General features: G+C 40.2%; 1 protein-coding gene across 15 annotated transcripts; it reads right to left on the reverse strand.

Moving 5' to 3' along the window:
• Positions 1-1,144: 1,144 nt before the first annotated feature.
• celf1 (cugbp, Elav-like family member 1) lies at positions 1,145-26,679 on the reverse strand. Of its 15 annotated transcripts, XM_069528978.1 has the most exons (17): positions 26,460-26,653; positions 24,430-24,552; positions 18,502-18,573; positions 15,717-15,904; positions 15,541-15,623; positions 14,403-14,451; positions 12,675-12,809; positions 11,841-11,920; positions 10,920-11,081; positions 10,735-10,804; positions 10,335-10,457; positions 9,532-9,645; positions 8,791-8,979; positions 8,373-8,393; positions 7,163-7,306; positions 5,570-5,742; positions 1,545-1,684 (listed from the first exon to the last, which is right to left on the reverse strand). In XM_069528978.1, exons 2-16 carry the CDS (start codon positions 24,531-24,533, stop codon positions 5,615-5,617), a joined length of 1,662 nt encoding a protein of 553 aa, XP_069385079.1. In that variant the 5' UTR covers positions 24,534-24,552; positions 26,460-26,653; the 3' UTR covers positions 1,545-1,684; positions 5,570-5,614. The 15 variants fall into 15 exon arrangements, with proteins under 15 accessions (XP_069385232.1, XP_069385079.1, XP_069385110.1 ...); XM_069529131.1 differs by lacking the exon at positions 8,373-8,393 and having other exon boundaries at positions 1,145-1,684; XM_069529009.1 differs by lacking the exon at positions 1,545-1,684 and having other exon boundaries at positions 3,763-5,742; positions 24,430-24,549; positions 26,460-26,679.
• Between the last annotated feature and the right edge of the window lie 219 nt (positions 26,680-26,898).

A 26,898-nucleotide genomic window follows, 5' to 3' on the forward strand; every position in this document is an offset into this window, starting at 1 on the left:
TGTTAAAATAAACCTACACACAACGTTAATAACTTTCAGACTACATCTGGCAACATTTCTCGTGAATATTCACTTAGGCAAAAGGCAAAAAGTCAGATAGAGTCAGCTTGTTATTCTAATCAGGGTTTATTGGGTATTTTATTCTCCATATATTTTGGACCATAATGTTCCCTGAAGACAAATCTTCCATTTTGTGCATTCTAAGCTCACTTGCTGTTCTCTGACTATAAGACTCTGAGTAAAAACACTAGCAATAACAGGAAGAAACAAAAAGCTGGAACATGAGCACCAACGGAAATTGTCTTCTTTTCTCTTTAAAAAGGGTCAAGCTACACTTTTCCCCACTGGAGCCCTTCTATGAATGTACAGTTTGAGTCCAGTTTTGGTCTTGGAAAGTGAAGGAAACTGTGGGACTTGAAAATATTCCAGCCGGATGAGCACAAGCCACATCGTTGGTCCTCTGGTCATGAACACAGACAGACTGCAGTCTAGATGAATGTGGATCTGCAGGGCTCGGGGATTACAGCAAATACAGCGAATACACACAAGCATAGATTACAAGCCTGTGTTTCATATTGGTGTGTGAGCACTGCATGTCTGTACAATACAACCAATTTAATGTTGCAGCCACAAGACTTGACCTCCAGCCAGAGTCAAATCTTGTGTGAGACCTGCTGCACACGATTCTCCTGCCACACCAAGCAGCGGCACTACTGCTCTGACTTCTCAAGCAAGTCCAAGAAAAGTGTGAAAATAGTGATTGTGCGAAACATTTGGCACCAGTTTATTCATAATTTTTAAGTTAACACAAACTAGATCACATTTTACCAAGATTTCATTGCAGATTAATATATATATATATATATAAAAAACAAAAAAACATGATTACTAAATGTATTGTGACAAAAGTCTCTCTGCTGTGGATTTGATGTCTAATTCTCCACAAAAGAAAGAGCAGAAATGCATCATGTGCTTGCAGTGGTGAGTTGACAAGCTCAAACTTAAAAACTTTATTTTATTGTTTTTACACTCACATGAAATGCTACCTCCTCATAACACTTTTCAAATGGGAACTCCCAAAGACGAACTGACGCACATCGTCTGGAAACAGAAGCTGCTGTCAGTCACACTCTCAAACACTCTGTCACACACACACACACACGCACACACACACACACACACACACACACACACACACACACACACACACACACACACACACACACACACACACACACACACACACACACACACACACACACACACACACAGAGAGAGAGAGAGAGAGAGAGAGAGAGAGAGAGAGAGAGCGAGGGGATGGGGGCACTGGGAGGACTGCTTCACAACAAAAAAGATAAAAACAAAGTTAAAGCTCAGACTCATGTCAAACAGATTTTGGAAAAAAAAGGCTAGTGGTTATGTCAGTCACTTCTAGAAAAATAGATTCTCTTATTTGCTTGTAATAATTCAACTGTAACTTTCAAACACATTCAGTGGCAGTCTTTCTAGTGCCCCTGTTGACACCACAGAGGACATATAGGAAACAAAAATACAAAACCCCCTGGAAATCAATGTCAAACATGTCAAAGGTGAAATTTGAAGCATCAGAGAAGCGCAGGAAACACAAGGACTGGACGATGAACTGTGACGCCACATCAACATGCTAGGGCAAACAGGAAGAGATCTAGAAAAAACAAAAAGAAAAACACAACAGGGAGACAAACCTAGGTTAAACAGCAATGGAACACAGACAGGAGAGAGAAACAAAGAAACCAAGAATGATTTATCTTTGTGTAGGGTTGGTTGATTACAGTCTAAACACTCAACAGTCAGTGTCAGGGACAGAGTGAAGACGAACCAGGTGTTACCAGAGACTGAGGTGAATGACAACAAAAACACAAAACACACACACACACACACACACACACACACACGACAGCCTAAATAAAATGACAGCACAGAATCTGTGACAACATGCAGGTCACAGCAGGAATCCAAAGGTCTGGATCAGTAGCTATAGTCGAGCACACGGTATCTAAAAGACCTCATCTAATATGGTGGCTCGAGAGTACCACTGGAATAATGACATTTTGAATACTGATCAGTTATAATCAATGAATTGTTAACTGCGTTAAAAAAAGGAAAGAGTAATATGTTACATACAACATGCTACTCCATCTGTTTATAACTGACTACATTCGTCAGTGGGTTTGATCAATTAGTTTCGCATCATATCACAATATGTCCATGTTTTGTCCATTTTAGGAAAAATCATCACAACTGTGTGCAAATGACACTGCTTCATTTCATAGACAGATTTATGAACAGTCTCTTGTTTCCATTTATTTCTGTTAGATATGAAAATCTATGAAACTCTGCTACAGTTACATAACTGTTGCTTAGTAACAGTCTTATGGGCAAGTTTCTAGTCTGGAATTACAGAAGTTAATGAAAACCAACGGCAGCGTGAAGCTGAAGCCAAAACAGATTTGTTGAGTATGTGCTTAATAGATGTTACTTTTATCTTTTCGTTTACACACACACACACACACACACACACACACACACACACACACACACACACACACACACACACACACACACACACACACACACACACACACACACACAGCTGCCTCAAATAGTCACTTATCCTCCTAGTGTGGAAAATGGATCCAAAGAACCACTTTCCCTCCTGTTTGATTAAAACTGGCCAAAAGACCAAGTGTCCAGCTCGTTCAGGAAATCAATTATATATTTTTGAGAGGACTTGGAGGCTGAGAACCACGAATAGAGCAGGGACAGTATTGAGAGATGAACTGACACGTTGAGGGTTTTGGTTTTTAATTGAATTTTTTTTACTTTGGTTTAAAACTTTAAAAAAATATTTTTTTTCCTGCACCTCTAATGTGCATAAAATTTTAAGGCAGTAATGTCTCAGTTCAGGGGCTGTATCCTTGCTGGAGAGGCAGCATCTTCTAAAGATGAGATACTCTAACCATATACAGTAGAGACAGAAGGTGAACTAAGGTTGTTGGTAACTTACAATTCACACCACCAGTGCAATCAGTGTAACATCCATTTATCTGCAGCTCTTAAGCAGCATTTCCTGACAAATCATGGGGGTCTTGTCGAGCCTTCATTATTTCAACCCTGCAACTTGTTTTTTCAGTGGTCCAGTTCACGTGATGGACTAATGGGTCATGATGCCATGACCTCACCATTTTACTCATCATTGAACACTTTGGACTTGTTTAATACTTCACGGTGCATAAATAACAATTTTTTTTGTCTTAATATTCAAAAATACATGTAGATTCGAACAAAGTCTTGAAGCACAACACAGCGATAGATTAGACATGACGACCCTGACACATCATCATGATTTTTGTGCAATAGTAAGAATCCTGTTTATACAGTTTACAATATACTAAGAAACTTCCAAAAAGAACACAACATTAAGTAAACGGGACAACATTACACACAACATGGTGACCTGTAGCTGCTTTTACATGAATGACCCTGTAACAGAGAGACTGAGTGCCCTGGTCAAACTTTCATCACACAGGTTCTCTGACTGTCTCACTGCAGAAGACTCAGACTTGAATTAAAACTAGTTCTTACATTAGAGAAACAGCTAAGCACGTCACGCGGTGCACATGTGTTGACGTCACATATTGGATGGCTATATATTTATATAGAAAGACAGGACCAACAGGCACATGTTAAAATGGACTTATATAATAAACTATGCTCCCTGTGTTTTTTTTTTGGCAAATTATTTATTCAGATGGAGGCATGTATGACAGAGAGGGGGTTCTATGAAGTCTGTAGCAGCACTGATGGATCCTACACACACAGTCCATGCCACACTGACACATAGTAAACATCACCAAAAAGGAAACAACGCTGAACAGGCAAAGAGAGGACACACACCAGGAGATCAAGTGGAGTTTGTTGGACTTCACATTTGTCTTTCAAAATAATTTCAATTCAGATAAATAATTTAGGCAATAAATAGTTCCCCAACACACAGGGGAAGTATAAAACCTATATAAAAATAGAAAAGGCAAAATAGTTTAAATATACATCTCAACAATTGTCTTGCCAACTAGTTCTATTTAAAAAAAACACACACGCACGCACACACGCACTTACACATGATTTTCTGGAAGTCTAATCAACTAACATGTTTGTCTTGAGCAATTTAACATTTATATGAGTTCTCCAATCACAGAAGAGATCCAGTGAGAGACAAAGTGGTGTAGCCCTCTGTAGTTTAGCTGGCCGCTAACTAGCAGGACAGTAGCTGGGGGTGCGATGAATCTTTAAAAAAATCACCTGGATTCAAAGTAGAAACAAACTAAAACCAGAAAATATATTTCACTGAGGCTTTGAATCTCAATTAGACAGACTTGTATTTATCTGAGTCGCTCAGAGTGCAGCAGCACAGAAGGAGCACCACCAAAACATGCTGGGGTTCCACTATACTCACACATGCAATATCAGCTGCATTAGAAAGTTTGGAAACTAAAAGAAAACACACTGTTGAACAGAAGAAGAATATTTGTGTCATACAGAAATCAATTCCAGCCAATTTTTATACACAACAAAACCTGAACGCAAACGTGTGGTCATCTACTTGAGACCGCTTGATTAGTGTAAGCCATGCAACAGCTGCCAGACACTTCAAACACAGACTAGCATTAATGTGTCATCTTGATATGAGAGTCACAGGCAGGTGGCAGTGCTGTCAGAACTCAGAGGAGAACTGTTAACGGAGATCATCGAGCTTCTCTCCTTCTATCAGGGACGTTACAGGAGGACGTAAGCCTGAACTCACTCATTTTAACTCAGTGGAAACACCAGAGAACAAGAACAGGCTGCTTACAGCCCAACTGTCACAGCAGTCACTGATGAAGGATAAGCTCTCACTACCAAAGACGCACACATTTTACAAACTCTGCATGAGGACAAATGTGTCCATGTGTCTGCATGTGTTAGTGGAGCTCCTCCTTAAGAACAATCTGAGCCTCTGTACCTCACTACTAATTTGGGTGTAAATCACATACACGGTTTCCATGTTAAGAGATGATACAGATCCCTAATACAGAGGGGAAACCACACATTTGGTTTGCAAAAGAAAAGTGATGACTTCTGTTCTCTAATCTGATGTAGCTCTGTGTGAGGGAGCTTTAAAGTGAGTCTGGGCAGTGGTGGAGTGGAGGGGGAACAGGAAGTAAAAAACACATGGTTTTGGCACCTGACTGTCAAAGTGCAACATATCCTAACAATGAACTCATGTTTATTATGTACCACAGCAAACTGATAACATTTCAACTTAAATTAAAATACACCTGTTTCTCTTATTTGTTAAAATGAAAACAAAGTGCATAAACCACAACAGAACACAGGAAGAATCCAGTCTAGCCCAAAAGCTCTTGCATGTAGCTTCATGTGTGTCTTTGCCTGGACACGGTACAATGACCAGGAGAGGCAGCGCAGCAGACACCACCCTGAAATGCACAGACAAGTTTCTGTGGACCAGTCTTATTCATACTCCACTTACCATAACACCACCCTGCCTAACTAACTCTGCAGTGCCTCAGCACCATCAGTAGGGCTTGCTGTCATTCTTTGAGCGCTTCAGCTGCACCTTCAACCTCTTCATACCGATCTGGAAACCATTCATTGACTGGATGGCTGCCTGTGATGACACGGGGTTGTCATAGCTCACAAAGCCTGAAGGAGAAACACAAACAATAACAATATTTTAAGACCGTGAAAATGAAATCAATGCCCCTTTTATTCACAAATGCTTGAAACCTCTTTCCAGTTGTCCTAGCTCCTATGAAAATCACTTACTCCTGCATTTAAGTCAGTCTTTCATCTGAAACATCTTTTCATCGCTGCACTCATTCAACCGGTCCACACAGACACTAAAGAGATCCTGTCTTAAAGCAATTTCACTGTAAATGATGAAGATACCATTCTCCTTATTCTGTGCAATAATACATTTTAATTACAAGCTAGAGCTAATACCGGATGAGGCTGATATCCATTTAAATGATGCCAGCACACATTAAATTCAGACAAACTGAATGAGGACTGTAGATTTTGTCACTCCTCATTTGCACTGAAAGGAACAGTCTAAAGGCTGATTCAATGTACAAACTGGTTGGCAAAACATGGGGGAGTTGAAGTTGGTTGAATATAAAGATAACACTGCAACATAGAATTTCGATAAAGATGCCATTTTCATGTATGTGCAGCAGCACAAGTTGATGAGGGGCTGGGTGAAGTAAAAAATAAATCAGTCACATCACTGACTTCATAGTTCTCAAAAAGCTTAGCCAAGCACACTAAAGCATGAAAACAAAGGCTCAACAATTGGAAAGACCATTCTTAAAGGTTCAGTGTGTAGAATTTTGTGTTGAAGTTACATGTTGCAGATGAACACCCCTCTTCTCACCCTCTCCTTCCAAACATGAAAAAGAACCTGTGGTAGCTTCAGTTGTCATAAAAACTGAAAAGGTGTTCAGTTTGTTCAGTCTGGACTAATGTAAAAAACATGGCGGCCTCTGTAGAGAGGGTCCCCTCCATGTAAATATAAAGTATTTAAATATAAAGGACATTTTCTGGGGTAAAGAAAACTACAATTCATACAATTTAGATGAAATGAACTAGTGAAAACATCATGAGGATTATTCTACATTAAATTTCTGTCACCTAAATCTTACACACTGGACCTTTAAGGAAATCATATTGCTGTTTGGATAGAACAGAGTGGCGCAATGTTTGAGGTGTTTTTTGGTACAGTATAGAGCAGCTGTGGACAGATGCTGAAAGAATCACCCATATTCTTTTGTAGATAAATGTACCTATGTTCCTACACAGTCAACTTTAAACACATCTACTGGTTGGGAAGAGTTTAATGAAAATTGTATGCTTACATTTAATGCAATATTTTATTGTTACAGTGAATTTGCTGCAAGAAATGACTACACTGTTCAGGAAAGTACTTATCTGAGGGCTGCTTATTACTCTGCCACAAATAAACAGTCTCAAAGCACAAGGCCCTCAATCAGATCCTGGTTCTGTCAATCTTTTGGTCAAAGGAGGGCTTATGTACAGATGTTTACAGATGTTTATGTGAACTCACCAAAGCACTTGCTGAGGTTTGTCTGTTTGTCAATGAAGACTTTAGCAGAGATGACGTTTCCAAAGGGCATAAACATCTGCAGCAAATCCTGGTCTCCAAACTCCTGGGGCAGGTGGTAAATGAAAAGGTTGGCACCTTCTGGACCTGTCGATTAATGACAGCGTTTTACCAGTCATACACACAGCTTATTTCTCAATAAATTCAACTAACTCTTTAAATAATGGTCATGATCAAATTAAAAAAAAGGCAGTAACAGCTGTATCATATGGAGCTCCTGAAGGCTGATGTAATAGAAACAAATATTGTTGTGGAAATCCATGTGAAAGGGTTAATGAAATCAATAAACCACAGAATAAACTGTTAATAAAAACATCAAATGCACATATTGCTTAATGATTTCAGGAGCATCATTAGCCACAGTAAAATATATTTCAAAGTAGTTTTGCTGACATCTATTATATTCTAGAAGAATAAATAAAAAAATGTTTTATGTGTCTCTGTGCATTAGCTGTACTTACAGATGACAACATTTCATTGCCCCTAACTTCCTCTGATCATTCAAACACATAACATTTTTCTATCTGCAGTGCACCAGCATGGTAATAACTACTGGTCAACATGATATTTATGGGCTACGATCACATTTCATTCTCATTTCGTTATCTGAGATCAGAGACAGAATATTTATAACTAGAATACCGCCTCATGGTTAGTACGCAGGCAGGCTGCAGTTTTCCATCCATGTCTTTAAGACTAAAATAAGTACTGAAGACTTTGAAGCAATTGAATGAAATGTATTAGGTGTATTTTGTCATAATTAGCAAATCAATGAATTGACCACTGAACTTTAATCTAATCTGCTCATTCAGAGGTACTGGAATCCCCTCCAAGAGATATCCTGTTCATTAGAACGACAGAATAAAGAGTGAGTTGTCACCTTCTCTTTTTTATTCTCCCCCACTGCTCTCTTCCTCTCTCTCACAAATATACAAACAGATTTCCAAATGAATAATTATTTTTTTCTACCACACTGACCCCAAACAGATTATGAAAAAATGAAATCAAAAAGCTGGAGGGGGAGTATCTGAGAAGTAGGACTAACATGAACATACAAACAAGGAAAAGCCTTCTGTTACGGACTTGAACTTGTTTTAAAGTTGTTGACTACATGATCTGAGGTCATGTCAGAGAGAAGGTGGGGACGTCTTACCGGTGCTGTGACTGTTGCTGGCTGACGCAGCAGATTTAAAACAAGACACAATCCTTAGCAGAAGGTGAGATCAACACACAGTACACACATCTCAATCAACTGACTGCAACACTTCTTTAAACCAAGTAGCACAAAATATTGTGGCATTTCTTACTGTTCAAAAGGTTAGGATATTATACTGCGACTCACTTTTTTGTTTTTTTGTTTCGTCAGTTTGAATAACTGGAATGACTTTTTCTGAAGAAAAAAAAAACTTTAAACATGCTCTTACAGCAATTTGGAAAACAAGAGTTTATGCTTCTAATAAATATTAAGATAAATCTCCCCCTGCTTCACTTCAAAGTTCTCTGCTCCCTTTATCTGTATTTATTACCACCTCCACATCAACACTTTCCTACTTCCAGCCCACAGAGCTCACCTTCTTTCTGGCTGCCTGCAGCTGACACACTTTGCTGGGGCAGCAGACTCTGGTTGTACAGACTGGGGATGGCAGCGGCAGCGGCATACTGCTGGATGCCTGAGTAAGCCTGGCTCAGGGCCTCCATGGTGCTTCCTGAGCCATTAGACAGGCCTCCGGAGCCAAGGCTGCCATTTAGTGCCGCCATGCCTGTGCCAGAGTTACAACAAAACAGAATTGACATGAGTGAAAAGATCACTTATTACTCTCTTTCTGCCTGAAGTTAATTTAATAATCATAATCATACATTTTAATATTTTCAAGATGCTGAATGATGTTTTACATAACACATTTAATAACACAACCAAGAAAACTAAAAAACAGAATAGTCCAAAGTAAAACGTACACAATAAGGAATCCAATCAGATTAAGTCCAGGCAATGATATTCACCCTACATGTGTTAGCCTCATATATGTAAATCTTAGAACTAACTGTCATGTTGCTGTAACAACATTAGAAGCACTTAGAGGAAGTTTGAATGAGACATGACTTTAGTTTTCACACTAGCAGCTCCGGTGTGATTTCTTTCGAGACCAAGAGTAGAAATATGTCAACATCGCTGTCACATTCACAAGACTTCTGTAAATCCTTAAGACAAAGATATACATGAACCCCATAGTCTCACAGTAACTTTAATAATAACAAGTGGAAGTCTCTTTGCATCCAGAAAACATGCACAGGTCCAGATTGTTGTTAAGTACCTGCCAGGGAGCCCATGTTGAGGCCAGCTCCAGCACCAGCAGCGAGAGACTGCAGAGCACCCAAAGAAGACATAGGGTTCACTGAGGAGTTGCTGCTGGAGGTGGGAGAGGAGCCTGCTCGGGGAAACATTTACTGTTAATGCTTTTAAAAATACAAGAGGAAACCATCAGACACCTTAGTGCTAAACTCCACAATTTTACAAATGTTGCAAAACCTGCAATTTATGATATTTAAAATGAAATGCCCAAGTGAAAAACCTTACAGTTTGGAGAGTTGATGTTTGATAAGCAACTGTTTTTCTCCTGGATGCTATTGACATGGTTCAGTCATCTGCAGTAATACCTATTAATATAGCTGTACAGATGTTTAATACAGTGGATCTTCTAGCTCTTCTAGATCCACTGTGGCTGAGGGGTAGAGTGGTTGTCCTCCAACCAGAAGGTCAGTGGTTTGATCCCAGTCTTACCCATCTGCATGCTGAAGTATCCTGGGCAAGATGCTGAACCCCGAATTGCCCCTCATAGAAAAAAAGTGCTGCTTATAGATGCACTGTATGAATGTGTGTGTGAATGGCAAACTGTACTATAAAGTACTTTGAGTGACCATCAAGACTAGAAAAGCTCTGTATAAATACAAACCATTTTAGATAACAGTTTACAAAAAGTCACATTTGTAGATAAATGCAGGTCGTTTGTTTGCCACTGGATTTGTTAGAGGTCTATGGAAACTGGCATTGATAACACTGCGCCCTTCTGGATGTGCCTTGACAATGAAACAGTAGTATAATTATAATTTTTGTTACCTGAGCTTGTTAGTGCACTTAGTGGGCTACTAGATGTTGTCATGGCGCTGGAGCCTGTGGGCGTGGCCTGTGTGGCAGTTGCTGCTGCTGCTAAAGCGGCCAGGTTCTGTATGGCATTAAGACCTGACAATCACACACACACACACACGCATACACACGCATACACACAATCAAACACACACACACAGTTATTATCTTGACTCCACCCCATTTCTTTGGCAACTTTTAAATTAATACAGACATGTTCAGCCCTGAGGCATCAGACTAAGTTAATAAGGTCTTCCTAACTAACTTCATAAACCTTTTCTATATCCATAGGCCACAGCTGTGATGATCAATCAGCGAACAATGCATTTTCACATGTTCAACCCATGAACTTACATCTTAATAGTGTGTTTACCTGAAACAGGGTGCAGGTTGTTGAGTGCATTCCCTGTGGAGGCTGACTGCTGCAGCAACTGTAAGTAGATCTAATGCCAGGAGGAGATATGAGAAACAATGTTACAGTGGAAGAGCCAGCAACATTTTTACTGGTGAAATTGTTTCGGTCATTTGACCAATGAAGCCTGATAAAAACACACTCACTGCTAGGTACTGTGGCCCCAGGCTGTTGAGCCCAGTGAGGTTCCCCCACATGGAGGCAGCACTGAGTTGCTGCATCTGTTGCTGCAGCTGTTGGGCCATGCGCTTCTGCTCCTTGTCCTTCTGAGTGTCTGCAAACTTCACCACGATGGGTGATGAACAGCCCTTCACACAGACATAGGAAATCTTTTAAACTATGACAGTTTGATGAATTGGTACTGATGAGACCATCGAATGCAGTAACTAGAATTACTGCACAGCAGTTGTGTGCCTCCGCCAACCAGTGCAGGTGCTATGTACATAATTCTACATACTTTTCCCCCCAGACTGATATAAGCTCACTGTGACCTTTGAAACATACTCACTTTATCTTTGAGTCCAAGTGACAACTGATCAAAAGTTGAATAAATACCCTTAAGCAATCTTGTGATATCACAATCAATAGGCCAAAAATGTGACGTTGACCTTTGACCTCTGAAATCGAATCAGTTATTTAGGGAATGGTATCAAACTTTTATGAAATTCCTTATGGGCAGTCCTACAATATCATATTCACAAGGGCGTGAGGTCAGTGTGACCTTGACCTCTGGCTACCAAAATCTAAAGAGTTTATCCTTGAGCCCAAGTAAATATTTGCACAAAATTTAAAGAAATTCCCTCAACGCGTTGATGAGATATCGCGCTCAAGAGAATGGGACGGCGGCGAGTGGATGGACAACCTGAAAAATGCGGAGTTTGCCTATCACACATGCATAACAGAGAAGGAGACTCTACTCTCAGACAAGTTAACACAGAAATCACTGGAGTGTACAGATCAGGAGTGGTCCAACAGGCAGAGGCAGGGTTCTCCTGACATTTTCATCATTTCAAAATTCATACACACATGCATGCACACACACACACAAAATGTGAGGTTGAAGTTACCTCCATGGTCTGAGACTGGTGCATGGATTTGATGGCTGACTGGGCCATTTGTCTTGCCGTGAATGTCACAAACGCACAACCTGAAAGACAGATATCAGTGGATCATGATTCACGCACATTTCTTAGGAAAATTCAATTAATCCAACATCTCAGTGTGTTTATCCAACAGTGAACAAAAAAACACTTAACAATGAGCTGCAACTCTCCAAAGCTGCTTTCAGACATGACCTTCTGGTAAATCAGGAGTATTACAGAGTTTACTCGTAGTCTGCCTTTCACACATGCACAACAAAGTGGGAAGTTCTCTGCACAGACTGGTTCACAACAGCATCAAATCCTACACTTTATTCAGGCGAGAGGTGGAGCAACCAGGTGCAGCAGACAGAGACAGGAAGTGATGTATGAACTCAGCTGCCGCGATCACATGATCATGCAGCCCGACATATTTGTTATATTTCCTTTTTTATTTTTTTTATTTTTTTTTGCATCTCTCGCACTTTAGAAGCATCATCAACCCCCCTATGGTGAATCTAGCAGGGGTACCCTGCCGTGTTCACACATTTACTTCTCCAGGATTTCTACGGACTCTATACTAGGGGGACAGGTGGAAAAAGTCCACAGAAACTAAGAAGCGCCCTCTCTGACATTTGCGTTCACACATGCACCTCCTCGAGAGAAAATACGGAGTCCAGTGCATGTCTGAAAGCAGCTTATGAAGCTCTGTAAAGCTGTGAGGAGTTGTAGATTTGTCTGATAATTACAGGAACATGAATATGAGTGACCCTTGTAAACGCTGTTTAACCGATGTCACATTGTCAGCAGACTATGTCTTACCACGACTGAGTCCATCAGGGCCTCGCAGTATTCGGCACTCCTCTATCTGTCCATATGGTGAGAACATCAGTCGGATGTCGTTCTCATTACACTTCTTAGAGATCATTCCAATAAACAGCTTCCTGTCCTCCACAGCTGTATTCAACCCACACACAGTATCAAACACATTACAACACAAACATAAACATACAAACTTGTTCAACTTTTGTCATCAAAGACACTCAAGTTAAGTTTAGGATAATATCCTGAGCTCGTGACGTACGAAGTGACATTATGACAGTTTTAACATTTAAGAAACATCTTCAAATGATGATCAGGTGACCATTGAGCCATTGCAACAGTTTTTGTCTTGCTATAATGATTCCTCCTGTTCATACTGGTCATTAACAGATCTCTTCCTACAGTGATATGATGCCAGTGTTAAAGGTCCAGTGTGTAAGACTTAGATGAAAGGGATCTATTGGCAGAAATTGAATATAAAATAATTCTTTACGTAGTGTAATCATAAACTGTAATAATTGTTGTTTTCTTTACCATAGAATGGGCCCTTTGTATTTAAATATGTTACATCAGGAGTGCGTCCTCTCTACAGAGGCCGCCATGTTTTTTTACAGTAGCCGACAAACTAAACACCTTTTGTGTTTTTATGTCAACTGAAGGCTACCAGAGGCTCTTTTTCATGTTTGAAAGGGGGGGAACCTTCAACCTTGAAGTGATGGGGACAAAATCCACAGTTCACAGACTATTAAAGCCTCACATAAGCTTCAAACACAGTTGTGCAAAAAACAAAGACAATGTCTGATAGGTCTGATTAAACAGAGCAGTTTTTTTAAGCAGCGGTGGAAGCAGCAGTTAACCCTTATGTCATAGCTGTGCACGTCACGTCTCATGTTGTAGCAGGTGAACTACGTTTGCTCCAAATGTTGGACTGTGTTTAAATACATGTCTCACAAACTCTCAAGCTAATCAATCCAACACATAGTAACCTTCAGTAATGTTCAGGTCCTAATAACTTCTGATTAGTGTTGGTGTTTATTGTTAACATATAAAGTGAGCGCAGGGGAGTGAGGAGCACCGTCTAATGTGTGAATCACAGAAAACTGATAAAGGAGTATGGTTGCTCACACTGTGACTTGTAAAAAAGAGTTTGGCTGCCTTTTTATCTGTGTTACACTTAATCTGGGGTGCAAATCAGTTATAATGTGTGGAGAACAGCAAAGCAGGAAAGAAAATTGTGCTATAACCAAATGAAATGTTATCGTCAGTTGTAGTAAAAGATGTCAATGAACTACATCATACTCAGCTACAAGCACATCTGAGAGCACAGGAGTCCATTGTACCGTTTAGCAGCAGCTTCCACAAATTTCAGACCACCACATGCTGCATGGCTGACTCAGTCATGAGTTAAACTCTGCACAATGAAATACTGACCGATGCAGAAAACCTGTGGTGTGTTAAAAACACTCAAGTGTCATCGCAACTACTCCCCAGATCTACAGTCATAAAGTCACAGGCTGGCCCCAGCACAACTCACACAACTAGCATTTCAGCAATGAAGTCATTCAACTGTTTCATTGGACTAGTTACACTGACAAATTGTACAATTATGACTGTTTGAATCAACAGGCTTTAATAGGGCATCATTATCATTAGCAAAGCAATGAACAGAGTTGATATAAAACATCAAAGACAGAGAGAGTGCAGTAGACAGTAAAAAAAAAACCTTACCGTTGTTCTTCTCACTGTCAGCAGGCTTCATCTGGATTGGGTGATGCATCTGAACAAGGCAAGAAACAACAGATTAGTTGTAGAACATGATGCACGGGGTGGGGGGCAAATCACCTTTTCAGCATGTTTACACTCATTTTTGTAAAAGGAGTATTGTTAGACTTTCTACCCATTACTTCTCTAAACACCTTTTATATTAAATACATACAGGTTCGATGCTTATCCTAATTTGTTTCCAATCTTTGGTTGGGGTGCATTGTGCTCATTAAAATGAGCATACTCCCAACCCAAGAGGATGATTAACTAACCCCGAATGTTCCTGAACTTTTATCATCAATGACCATGAGAACATTCAAAGTTAAATTTAGTTTTTTCACATGGGCCAAGATAAACCTTTTAACATTTCTGCAATACGTTCAGTACTATGAAGACCACTCGGCAAATTATATTTTATATCATTTGGAGCAAGTGTTTCTAAACCTGGATAATTCTCTGTATTCAAATATTTTAAACAGTTATACTATTGTTTGGCCAATTTGCATAAAATTGTGCTTTCTGGATCTGGAACTCATTCTTGTATCTCATGTCATTTGGAGCTTCTTCTGGTGGGATACATTCTTTAAAAAATTTATAATTTAGATGGTAAAAAATCAAATGTTGCTTGATGAGAAGGTAGCAGATAAAATACTTTTTTCCAATTTCTTTACAAACAAAATCCATCTATCATTTACACCACATATCCTGTAAGGGTTTTAGGAGTGGACGACAGGGAGGCTACATCCTGGGCAGGTCACCAGCATATCACAGTGACAACATACAGAGACAAATAACCATTCATGCTTAAAGACCTAGGGTCTATTTGGAGTCTATAATTCAAGTGTAACGTCACTCCTTTTGGCTAAAGTGTCTTTCCCTGTAAATTCGAAAAATGCCTTTAGAATGCAGATCTGGGAGGCAGAGTTGAGATGCAAAAATAATAGTTATTATTATTGTTCACACAGTGTCCAGTATCACTTTAACCTAATCCACATAGACACATGGTAACAGCAACTGCGCCACCTTGCCGCTCTACAAACAAAAACATAAAAAATATTAATAACATCATTAGTTGGAAGAGAATAAGGAGGTTGTCACTTACCCCTGGCAGAATCTTCATGTTGTGCAGAGCGTTCTGTGCTTCCAAGGCTGATTTGCGAGTATAATACGTTATAAAACAGCAGCCTGCCGAGCAATAAAAATTACACCTGTGACTCCAATTAAGGAGGATTTATTTTCCTTGTGTGTGTGTGTGTGTGTGTGTGTCTACAGGCTGACCTTTGCTCTGTGGTGGATTCTGGCTACGGTCTCGAAGAACATTAATCTCATAGACAGCTCCATAAGGCTCAAACAGCTCACGAAGCTGCTCCTCGGACCAGGACCGTGGAATCTGTCCCACAAACATCTTGATCGCATCAACATCTGGTTGGTCAGGGTGGTCCAGAGACCCATTCATCTTCTTTCCACTGTAAAGACAAATATCAGTGCATTACAAGGAGCCTTAAAATAAACATGTTGATTTCCCACTTTTATGACAACAGCGCACCGAATACATTTGTCAAGTGGATGATTGTTCTTGTGACACAAATGTTAACGAGAAGTAGATATGTGCGTTGTCTAAAATCATATACAGTGCTATGAAAAATGATTTTCCTATTGATTTTTCTATTTTTGCTTATTTGTCAGATTGAAATGTTTCAGATCATCCAACTAATTTGAATGACACTAAAGACAACATTAGTAAAGACAAACTGTAGTTATTAAATGATCATTCCTTTAATTTAAAGTACATTTCCTACCTACATTTCCTGATGGTAGAATAAACAGCAGAAATACCTGTCTGACCATGGCAGTACACAGGATGAAAAACTACACACTCCAAAATTCGATTATTATAATTATAATGACTGAACATTACAATGTTCATGAAGATAAGATTAATTTCAGGCTGCCATTATTATAACCTAAGTGTATATAATAAAGTTTCAACTGGTCAGTTCAGGTGTGAGTGTGTTTTTCAGACAACAAGGTCACTCTCCAAAAAATACCCCCAACAACTGTCTTGGATAAAAGGTGACATTAGCAAGCTGAGACAGATGCTTAGATAACTTGATCACTCTACTCTAGAACATTGACTTGGTGGCACAGCCTTCACCAATTACTGTTCTACTCTTTGCTCAGTCTTCTGCCCATGAATAACCTGAACAAATACCTCAGGATAAGAAATGCAGTGACATAGAATGTAAAAGAAAACAAAGATGGACGTCCTAGTTAAGCTCCTGGTGGGTGCTAGACTAAATCTCCATTTAATCAAATGACAAAGCAAGGGACAACACTGCAGCTCTGCCTGGGTAGAGAGCACAGAGAAAACCAGGCTTTATATTAAGATATGGTCAATTATAACAGGGAATTAATACATAGTCAAATACAAGCCAAAATCAAACTCCCATCACGCTCTGAGGGAAGAAAGTAATATAGTAACCAGCTGGAGTTCAATGAGTTTTCAGTTATTTGGCCAAAAGCCGGCGCTTGGAAAGCTCTCTCAACATCTACCTCATTCAGTGCGCGACAGAGAGGAAGAGCAGCAGTTTGTTAGTCAGACAGAGGCTGTTCACTGTGTGACACACAAACGCTGCTCTCACACAGGCACGGCAACCCTGAACATTGAACTTTTTCCCCCAATGTTGCCCAGAAGAGCTCTATCTGTGCACTCAAATTTCCGAATTAGTTAATCAGAGATTAAATGAACTTCTTAATTTGCCAGCTACTTAGTACAAATTCCATGATAACATTCCTGTTGCAAAACTCCTTTTTTCAAGGAGCCTGATTTAAATGTTAAATGACATGTTTAGGGGGCTAATATTTAAGAGTGTTTGCAATTTGGTGCAGATCCAAATAAAAATCTGGATCTAGTGAATTTAAATGTGGTTTCCTAAGGGAACTGTTGGGCCTTGGCAGAAGTATGAGGTGTCTGAGAGTCCTAGTTAAGTACAGATTTAATTAAATCGATAAGTAACCAAATCCTCGGCCTTCATAAAACTGAGTCGCAATAAAATATTTTCCAGCAGATAAACTCCAGAAAGATTTGGCTACAATTCTTGTATCGCCTGAAACAGAATGCTTCCATAAAAAAGCTGTGGATTAGTAACAAGATATCAGAAGCTGTTTTACACCAATAGGCTGCCCACGGATATTTGCCTAATGTATATTGGTGGTGTACGCTCAGTCAGTACGCTGGTGATCAGACAAAATTTATAGGTATAGGATATAAAAATACATATAAATTATATGAATAATGTTAAGATAGCAAAATCTACCTTTCTCATGCTTGTCATTCTTTTTTCTTCTTACCCTCTGTGCTATCAGCTGAAACTGCACTTCTCTGCATGACTCTTGTTTCAAAGTAAAAGCCATCTGCAGAGTCATTTATAGCTGCAATATCAATATTGCATCTATGGTAATAATATTGCTGCAGCAGACTGTGTGTGAATCTGCAATATACAATTTAATTAATTATTCGTGGCATCTTTACATGATGTGTGCATTCTGCTCAGTGACAGACATCCAGTCCAGACATCAATCAATCGGTCACAGCACGACTACTACTATACTGCACCACTTTAACTTATGTGATGTAATACAAGATGCAGAGATTTAAGGGTTGATTACAATGATAATACAATGACCAAGGTTACAGAAGCATAAACGCAAAGAGAATAAAGGATATTTTTAGATTGATAAGTTGATCTTTCTAATATAACACAAATGTTTTTTTGGTCTCTTTCAAGTATACTTGTTGTGACTTTATTTGAGAGAGACAGGAAATGAAGGGTAGAGTGTAGGGGAATGAGATGAAGTAACTGGAACGCCCAGCGACTGAACCAGAGACCCACTGCTCAGGGCATTTATAAAGCTGTGGAACAGTATGTGCCCTCACCATTCGGCTATCAGGTCACCCCTGTTACACCAGTGTTAACTTATCTACTCCAGACCAATCTATCTCATCCTTGACAAGCATGTGTAGAGTACAAAACAAATATTAGAATTACTTGGGGAGCCTCACCTAGTTACGTGTGCAAGACTTGGTCCTAACTGCAATGACCTGGGTTTGAATCCACACCACGCAGGTTCTATGCTGCAAAAAAACGAGTCCATGCATTTGTTACACTATGTTATACTACTGCAATTCTTGTAATTCTAAGTACTGACAGGAAGAAGAAAAGGATTATATACCGCCCATATTAACTTCTAAAATCCAGAAAAAAGGCAAAACAAGACAATACAAGTCAATCCAGAATAACATTCAAAAACATTTTCCTTACGTCACTATATTACTATTACCACCAGGAAATTAAGTGTGACAGTGACTGAATATAACAGAATATACAGCTGTTCCTACTCTTTCTCATCTTTCCACCCACCCCAAACATGTCTCTCTTCTCCATCTTTCTCTCTTCTCTCTCCTGATGCTACCTCACCCTGAGTCTAAAACCCCATTCAGACCTGGTATTAACATCCATCCTGACTGATCCGATCACAAGTCAGCACCAAGTACAGGTCTGAACGCACCCAAATGCGTCCTGAAAACGTCTGATCATCTATAATAGCTGATCACCCAGTCCACATTGGGAGGTGGTCTGGGACACATGTGGCTACTTTGCTGTTTGAATGCTCATGCATCCTGGGCCACATTGAAGCTCATGTCTCTGACCCACTTTAGTTTCACAAAGTATACTCACAAGGTATTTTTACGCTTCTTGGTGGCCATACATTGATTTGTTTGTCACTGTCACCTCCTAAAGTGTTACTTCCCATAAATTGGTTAAAAAAATACTTCTCTCTGTCTCTCTGCCCCCCCACAATCATTTATGTACTTTAATTCATGTCAATAACTGTTTCTTTTTTTTCTCCCATAGTCCCTCTCTCTCTTTCTCTCTCTCATTGCAGATATCTCTGACTCCAGAACTGCAGAACAACTATTCTTATTATTATTAACAACAATACTCATTAGTAATTAATTATGATATGAATTGTGACTGTTATCAATAATAATCAATAACTTATTTACACTGTTATTGTTTTCATTTGAACTGATCAAATCTGATACTTGATTGTGCTCAAGTGTTCCCGGTCTCTCTCTCCCCCTGCTCCCCCTCCCCACTATCTCTCTCTCTCTTCTCTCCCCTCTTTTCCTCCCATCTGTCCTCTCCTCCCCTTTTTCTTTGCTCCCCCCAACCGGTCGAGGCAGATGACCGCCCACATTGAGTCTGGTTCTAGAGGTTTCTCTCTGTTAATGAGGGAGTTTTTCCTCCACAGTCTCCAAAGTGCTGCTCATTGTGGGAACTGTTGGGTTTCTCTATATCAATATGATTTTAAGGTCTTGACCTTCTATGTAAAGTGCCTTGAGATAACAAATAAAATTTAATTGAATTGAATTAAAATCTGTCTTCATGGCACTGCTGCACAAGATTAATTCAGCCCCTCCAGACTCTCTCTTACTCGCTTCCTTGTGCCAACACACAAACAAACACACACACACACAGACAAGTATTTATAATAGGTCGGAAAAGGGCCTCATTGCAGTCCCTTCATTATCAGATCCTCATTAAGTTGCTTTAAGTTATTCCCCATAGCTTGTCTGACTAGTTTGATTGTTTCTGAATTCCGTGGATCATTTTGTTAGGAGCAGACAGGTGAGCTGGGCACTGTCAGGTGAGCTCTGGTGCCTTAATGAAATGGCTGGTTGTAACTGTATGATCTGATTCAAAAACAAGGTGACGGTTTTGAGATGATTTTAAAAAATAGTATTGAGTATTGCACTAGATCCATCACGAAGCACCATTATTTAAGCTGTGGTACAAGTCTAAGTTGTGAGGCCATTGTGTTTAATCTATCACAAATCCTGTGAACGCAGAGCAGAAATTCTCTCGTGAGAATAGGGGGTGGGGGGTGCACCCTTACAAAGTAAGGCAGGTTAAATGAACCAATCATTCATTATCACACCATATAATTGACATCATGATGTCATGATATATATGACATGGCATTATGTTACAAGATAATGTATTATCAAAGTAAAAAACTACCATATCTAATTTGTCAATATCAATTTTAGTTTTAATAAAATAAAATCTGTTCAATAATCATGTGATGCAAGTCCCATTTTAGGCAAGTAACATAAGAAGAAGTAATAGTAAATGTAGTAGAATGTGTGTGTGTAGAGTTTGTGTGCACATTTGCATATGGATTAAAAAGATTTAAAAAGCCCCTTGCTTTTCATGACACATACACAACTATGCAGTTTGTCTTAAGTCATAATCTGTTTGCGACATCATCTAAGAGGGTAAAATGATTTCATAGGCAACATTAGAATAACAGAAGTAAATGATATATATTCTTTTAATTATCCAAAAAGTTATTGGTGATGGGTATCTTTTAAAAATCCAGTGGTAGTTCGGCTCTACTTTAAACGCGATTAGACATCAAAGTTCATGCATTTGAGGCATAATTTTTCTTTCAAAATGTACGGATGATGTCCCACAGTATATCATTACCTGAACAGTAGCTGTACTAGGGGACTAATCAATAGAGGGTTGCAAAATGCTTAATTAGATTATCACGATAACGGAAGATCTCGATTCCTATATACACTTAGTGACATTACATCTGGAATATCGGAGCGAATTTTTCTCAAAAGACTGGTAATGGGATAATGATGAATTAAGTGGGAGAGGCTGAGACCTACAGACACCTATTAAGCTCAGAACTACATGTCATCAACTACAGAAATAATTTGCAGATATATCACCAGAATCTGAACTGGAATCTGAATCAGTCAAAAGGTTTATGTCGAGCACCGCATCAATGAACAATTAACAGATATGTAGATTAAAAATTGCAACTACAATTTTGATTGCTTTCTGCTAACATTTCAATGAACACAAAAGAACCTGAATTGTTAGCAGCTGATTATACAGAAAACTGTTGACATCAACATGTTCAATATGTCATTGAAAGTGGAGCATAGCTTTGGATGCAGAGAATGCCCATTTGGTTTAATTAAACAGAATGTTAAAAGTATTTGGCAAAGACAAAAATAAAGAGAATAAAATCAATATTAAATGTGGTAAGTCCAGTCCTTTCCAGATGATTCCCTGAAACACAAGACAAGCCTACTACACATATAACACGTACAAAGCTGGCCAGAGGGAGTTACTTACACAGGACTAGAATTCAAAGAGCAATGGTCCACCATCATCTCGGGGAGAAAATCCAGCTTAAAAGAAGCCATGATGGTAAAGTCTGTTTGGTTTTCTTTCTTCTTCTTTAACACTGAGGCTAACTTGATGCAGTAATCAGATGGTGGTGGTAAACTCCAGATGATGCACTTGCTGGTAACTCCCTGGTCACTGGTCTTGTAAGGCAGCCAACAGAGCAAAAAAGGCAAAGAGAAACAGTGTGCCGCAACAAACCAATCCACATGGAGAACCTGTCCACCAGCTGAAGAAACACTTTTGTCTGAGATGAACGAAGAGCATAAATGACAAAACACACACAAAGTGACAGGACTTCAGGTTGGCTTTCCAGGTTCTGCAACAGGGACTAACCACTGCATGGGGATCATGGAGACAGAGCACTGGTGGGATCACTGGGGCCAGAGCGAGTAATGGCCATTTGGGGTCCCACAATCAAAGTGCTGATGATCCATGGCCTTTGTGAACATTTCTCCAAGCCCAGCAGATCTGGCTGCAGCATCAGATAAACAGGGTGTCAGATTGATGGTGATAAGGCCCAGTGGGCAGAGGGAATGAAAGAGGGAGTGAATAGTACTCCCCAGCCAGTAGCTAATCCCCGGACTAGGCACAACAGTGGCTAACAATTAGGTTCCGGCCTGAGGGGGGCTGTGTTTGCCCTGTTGTCCTCCAGGCTGCACTGGTTGGTGTGTGATTTGTGTGTGTAAAAACAATGTCAAATGACACTGGCTTTGGTCTTTGTGCACCACACACTGCTCACACAAACTCACACGCACATACACACTTATGAAGTGGGATAAAGTCCAGGAATGTAAGTAATATAACACTGGACTACAGTATCTGCCTACAGTATCCGAGGCTGTTGTTTCTTGGACTCAACATAATCTCTTACCGCTGTGTAACATTTTTTGGTTTCAATTATTCAGCTGTTTCTGACGAAAAATTTTGATTTTGTGGATAGTTTGAAAACAGCTTACTATATTCTGCAAATTACAACTAATGGGTGGACCTCCTGTGTTGATCAAAGCTGTATCATCTGGCAGTGCACATTAAAGCCATTTTCAGACATGAGGGTAAAATCCAGAGATAAATTCCCCATGGAATTTATCCACAGTTTGCCTTTCACACATGCACAACTTGGTGGGAGGTTCTCTGCAAAGACGGGTTCACAACAGCAACAAATCCTCTGCGATACTCAGGCGAGAGGTGGAGCAGCCGGATGCAGCAGACAGAGGCAGGAAGTGATGTAGTTATTCTGCTGCGTAGATCACAGGATTTCCTTGACAACACACCAGCGTAGGCTATCTCCACATCTTCATCTGTGTCTTGTACATGTGTTTCACCAGGAGATGTTTTTTTTCATCTTTGCTTCTTTCACATGTCAGAAGCATCATCAAAACCCTCACTCGCTCACGGGGAATCCAGCGGAAATCCCCAGCTGTGTTGACTTGTGATGCGCTGATTGCAGTTATACCCTTGTAGGGTCGTAGAAATTAACATTTCTTATCGATGGCGGATGGGTTCGGGTGGGTGAAATAGGCATCATACATCATTAATGTGGGAAATATCTATGACATTCTCTAAAATGTGGACGACACACAAAGAGAATCTTGTGCATTCCGGCAATGAGCGCTGCAAGCTAGCACTCATTATGCACAGCTGGGCGCATCACTGAGGCCAGATGGAGTCTAACTTTTTGCGCAGTTTGTAATTACTAGTCAATGAAAACATCGGACCCAAATTACTTTTTGCACCAAGGCACGCCTTGGAAAGGTCCAGTTGGATGTCCAGGGCGCAGGGAGGTTGTCGCATTTGGTATTTTGGTAACGATGTTTACCTTGTGACGCCCCTCGGATGTCGTCAGAGTCAATCCACCCATCTCTAGTAGTCACACATCAAATCCTCCTGACTTTCTACGGCCTTTATACTAGGAGGCCAGGCGGCGAAAGTCTGCAGATAATCCTGAGCCTCTCACTCTCACCCACGAATTTTGTGTTCACACGTGCACCTCCTCTGGAAAAAATACGGAGTATCGGCAGAGTTCAGTGCATGTCAATAGGACTGAAAGGTGTTGAGAAAAGTTGTTCTGTGTTTCAGGACATATGGGAGATAATGCTGCCGAATTCAAACCCACTACATGAAGAACACACACACTCTGCATTTTTATTTTCCCTTCATTCAATTTACAAACAAATGGAACAGCATAAACAACATATAATTAGTGTCTGCACAAATATTTGTATCTATAATAAATGGGCAGTGCCAACAATGGAGGTTGTTGAAATTTATTTTCTGTGAATTGTTTTTTTAATGTCAATTATACTCATTTAAATTTGGCTACTACCACAAAAACTGAATATTTCATCTCAAGGCTTATGACTCCCTGATGAAAGCATAAGCCGGTACACGTTGGTGTATTTTAAAGCTTCTAGCCCATTGACATAAAGGCCTTTTACACTTTTCAAACCACTTTGAGTGCCTGGACATGGATTCTTAATGCCGTTATTTTGGACATACGTTTTTCTCAATATTATGACATTTATACCCTTCCATGAGCACCAGTGGTTTGAGGGACACCAGTAGCACTCCAGCCACCTTTTTCTTGTACTCTAGCTTTATTTGTATGACCTGACTATGTGAGAAAGATAGTGTATATGACTGTATGGTGTGGCAGAGGGTTAATGGCAGATTTTCTACATCCCTCTATTGCCATATTAGAGTGGACAGAGTCTCCTTACCCCACCAGTGCCACGTTGGAGACTTCCAAGGTAGGGAGGGGGAGTGGGGGCTGTCCAGCCTGCTCTGGGGACACATAGAGGGTTTCAGGGTCCAGACTATCCATCCAGGGCCTTGTGCTACTACTTCCAACACACAAACAGAACCGGACACCACAACACACCAGATCCAGATCCAGATCCACACACACACACACGCACACACATACAAAACAAATAAATACATAACAAAAATACACACAACAAATAATAAACGGAGTTGCCACATTTAACAGACACTGAATGAAGTGAAGCTAGAGTAAAACAGACCAGGTGGTAATGTGTTGATGAACAATAACAATGCTGGATGTTCGTGATATCTTCAACACCATTCTTACTAGTTAAAACTTAATTAAGGATTTTGACTAGTCAGAATTAAATTGTAGAAATCTGAAACTGGAATAATCATCATATGTAAGTTGCAGTTGTCTGTAAAAATATAGAAATGGCATTGTACAAGAAGAAGTTGCTTTAAGGATAAACAAACAGACAAACAACACCAATGATGTATAGATAGTTAACAATGTGAAATCATCTCAATGATAATGCATGGACGTAAAACGAATCAATCCAACAACAACAAGAGAAGATGCTTGACAAATACCCTTAAAATAAGCCAGAATACCCCAATCTGTAAGCATGCTTTTATACTAAGGGGGTTTAAAAGGTCCCTTAGCTGTAGTCTCATCACTGTGTAATATTTATCCCTCGGAACTTATTGCTTTAATATATCCCCAAAGCATTATAGTTTTCTCAAAGGGATTTACAATCTCTTTAACTTTCCTAACCCTAACCTCATCTCATCCCTAGCCTTAAGAATGAGCAGTTAAGTGGAAAACAATCTGTGTTTATATCATGCTTTTCTAGTCTACATGTATATGACCACGTTTTTGCCATTCACACACACATTCACACAGTGGATCTATGTGCAGCACCTTCTCTATCACAAATCATACATACACTGAAATTTAGGGTTCAGGGTCTTGCCCAAAGACACAGCGGCATGCAGAATTTAGGAACTAGGAATCAAACAACTGACCATCTGGTTATTGGACGAACTGCTGAAACTCTAACCTTAGCCTACCCACAGTTCACATTATAAGGCTGACCAGGACCACAGAAAGAAAATGTTGCCTCATTAGAGCCAGGCTTACGTCCAGATGAGGTCTACAGGTCGTGACAAGGTCTGGAAAGGATGCTAAAGATGTTACAAAAACAAGTACACACACGCACACAAACCTTTGGAATGCATTCCTTAGCCTTACTTTAACCATCATAACTAAATGCCTAAACCCAACTCTTACCCTTATTCTAACCTGAACCCAAGTCTTAACCCTCAAACAGCCCTTTAAGTTGTGACTATGCTCCAAAACGTCCTGGTTTGTTAAAGTACTTTTGTTAATTACATGTTCAATACAGATCTCTGTGGCTGGCAGACAGACACACTGATTCTTTAACACTGTGGCAGTAAGACATAACACCTGCCATGAGTGTTTTGAACGTGATAGTGAACTGCAGCATTTTAGCACTGTAGTGTAGCACGGATCGTTCACGTGAGCCCAGATGACAGATCCCGACTGTGGGTGGAGTGACAGCGGACACTTCCGCGTTCGATGACATCACGGGCAGACCCTCCTCTTTAGGACACACTCATGTATGTGTACATATGTTCATGAAACCCACATTGTGAGGCTATTACAATCCTGTCCAAGGCTTTGCAGCACAACCCAGAAGAGGTGAACAACACCCGGATCGCACATCATAGTTGACTTCAAGCCAGAGCAACTCTGTCATGGCGAATTTAGCACAACATATTACCGTCATGTTTTCAACCTGACGTTCACGCCATCGCACTGGTGTCTACGTGAAGCCCTGACAAGCTCAACGACCAACGCAACACGTGCTCGCTGGGCTAAAGCGCCGCGGGTCTGTTATAGTGACGTTAGCTTCATGCTAGGATCGCGTTTTTCAACTTGGTATGACCAACAACTTACCCGTGGTTATTTCACGCCACTGTTAAATTGGCTGGTGTGGTGGAAACAAGAGGTCGCAGCGGATGCGTGGGCCACAGTGAGCCGCTGTCCACGCTGCACTTCTGCTTACAACAAACGGGTTGACAAGTGTAAAGATGAGTAAGTTGTGTGGGATCACTTTGGACATGTAGCAGCTCCAGTGTAAAATGGCAGTCAGCCTCTCTCCTGCTGGGCCGCTACCACTCGCAAGCCACGGTGGGGGGGGTCACTCAGAGGCAACACTGTGTGAGGTATTTACTCATTGACAGATTTAAATTAGCCCTGTGTGGAATTGCATTTTTAATGGAAACGTTTTTATTCAGGGGTGATATTTTGTATTTGCGAACGTATTGAGACGGCAGTGAGAGTCTGCGCGGAAGCTCCCTCGTTTAAGTGTGTGACATGGTACGGTCCGTGGAGA

Source organism: Paralichthys olivaceus, chromosome 1 (genome assembly GCF_024713975.1).
Source record: "Paralichthys olivaceus isolate ysfri-2021 chromosome 1, ASM2471397v2, whole genome shotgun sequence".
Taxonomy (NCBI): Eukaryota; Metazoa; Chordata; class Actinopteri; order Pleuronectiformes; family Paralichthyidae; genus Paralichthys; species Paralichthys olivaceus.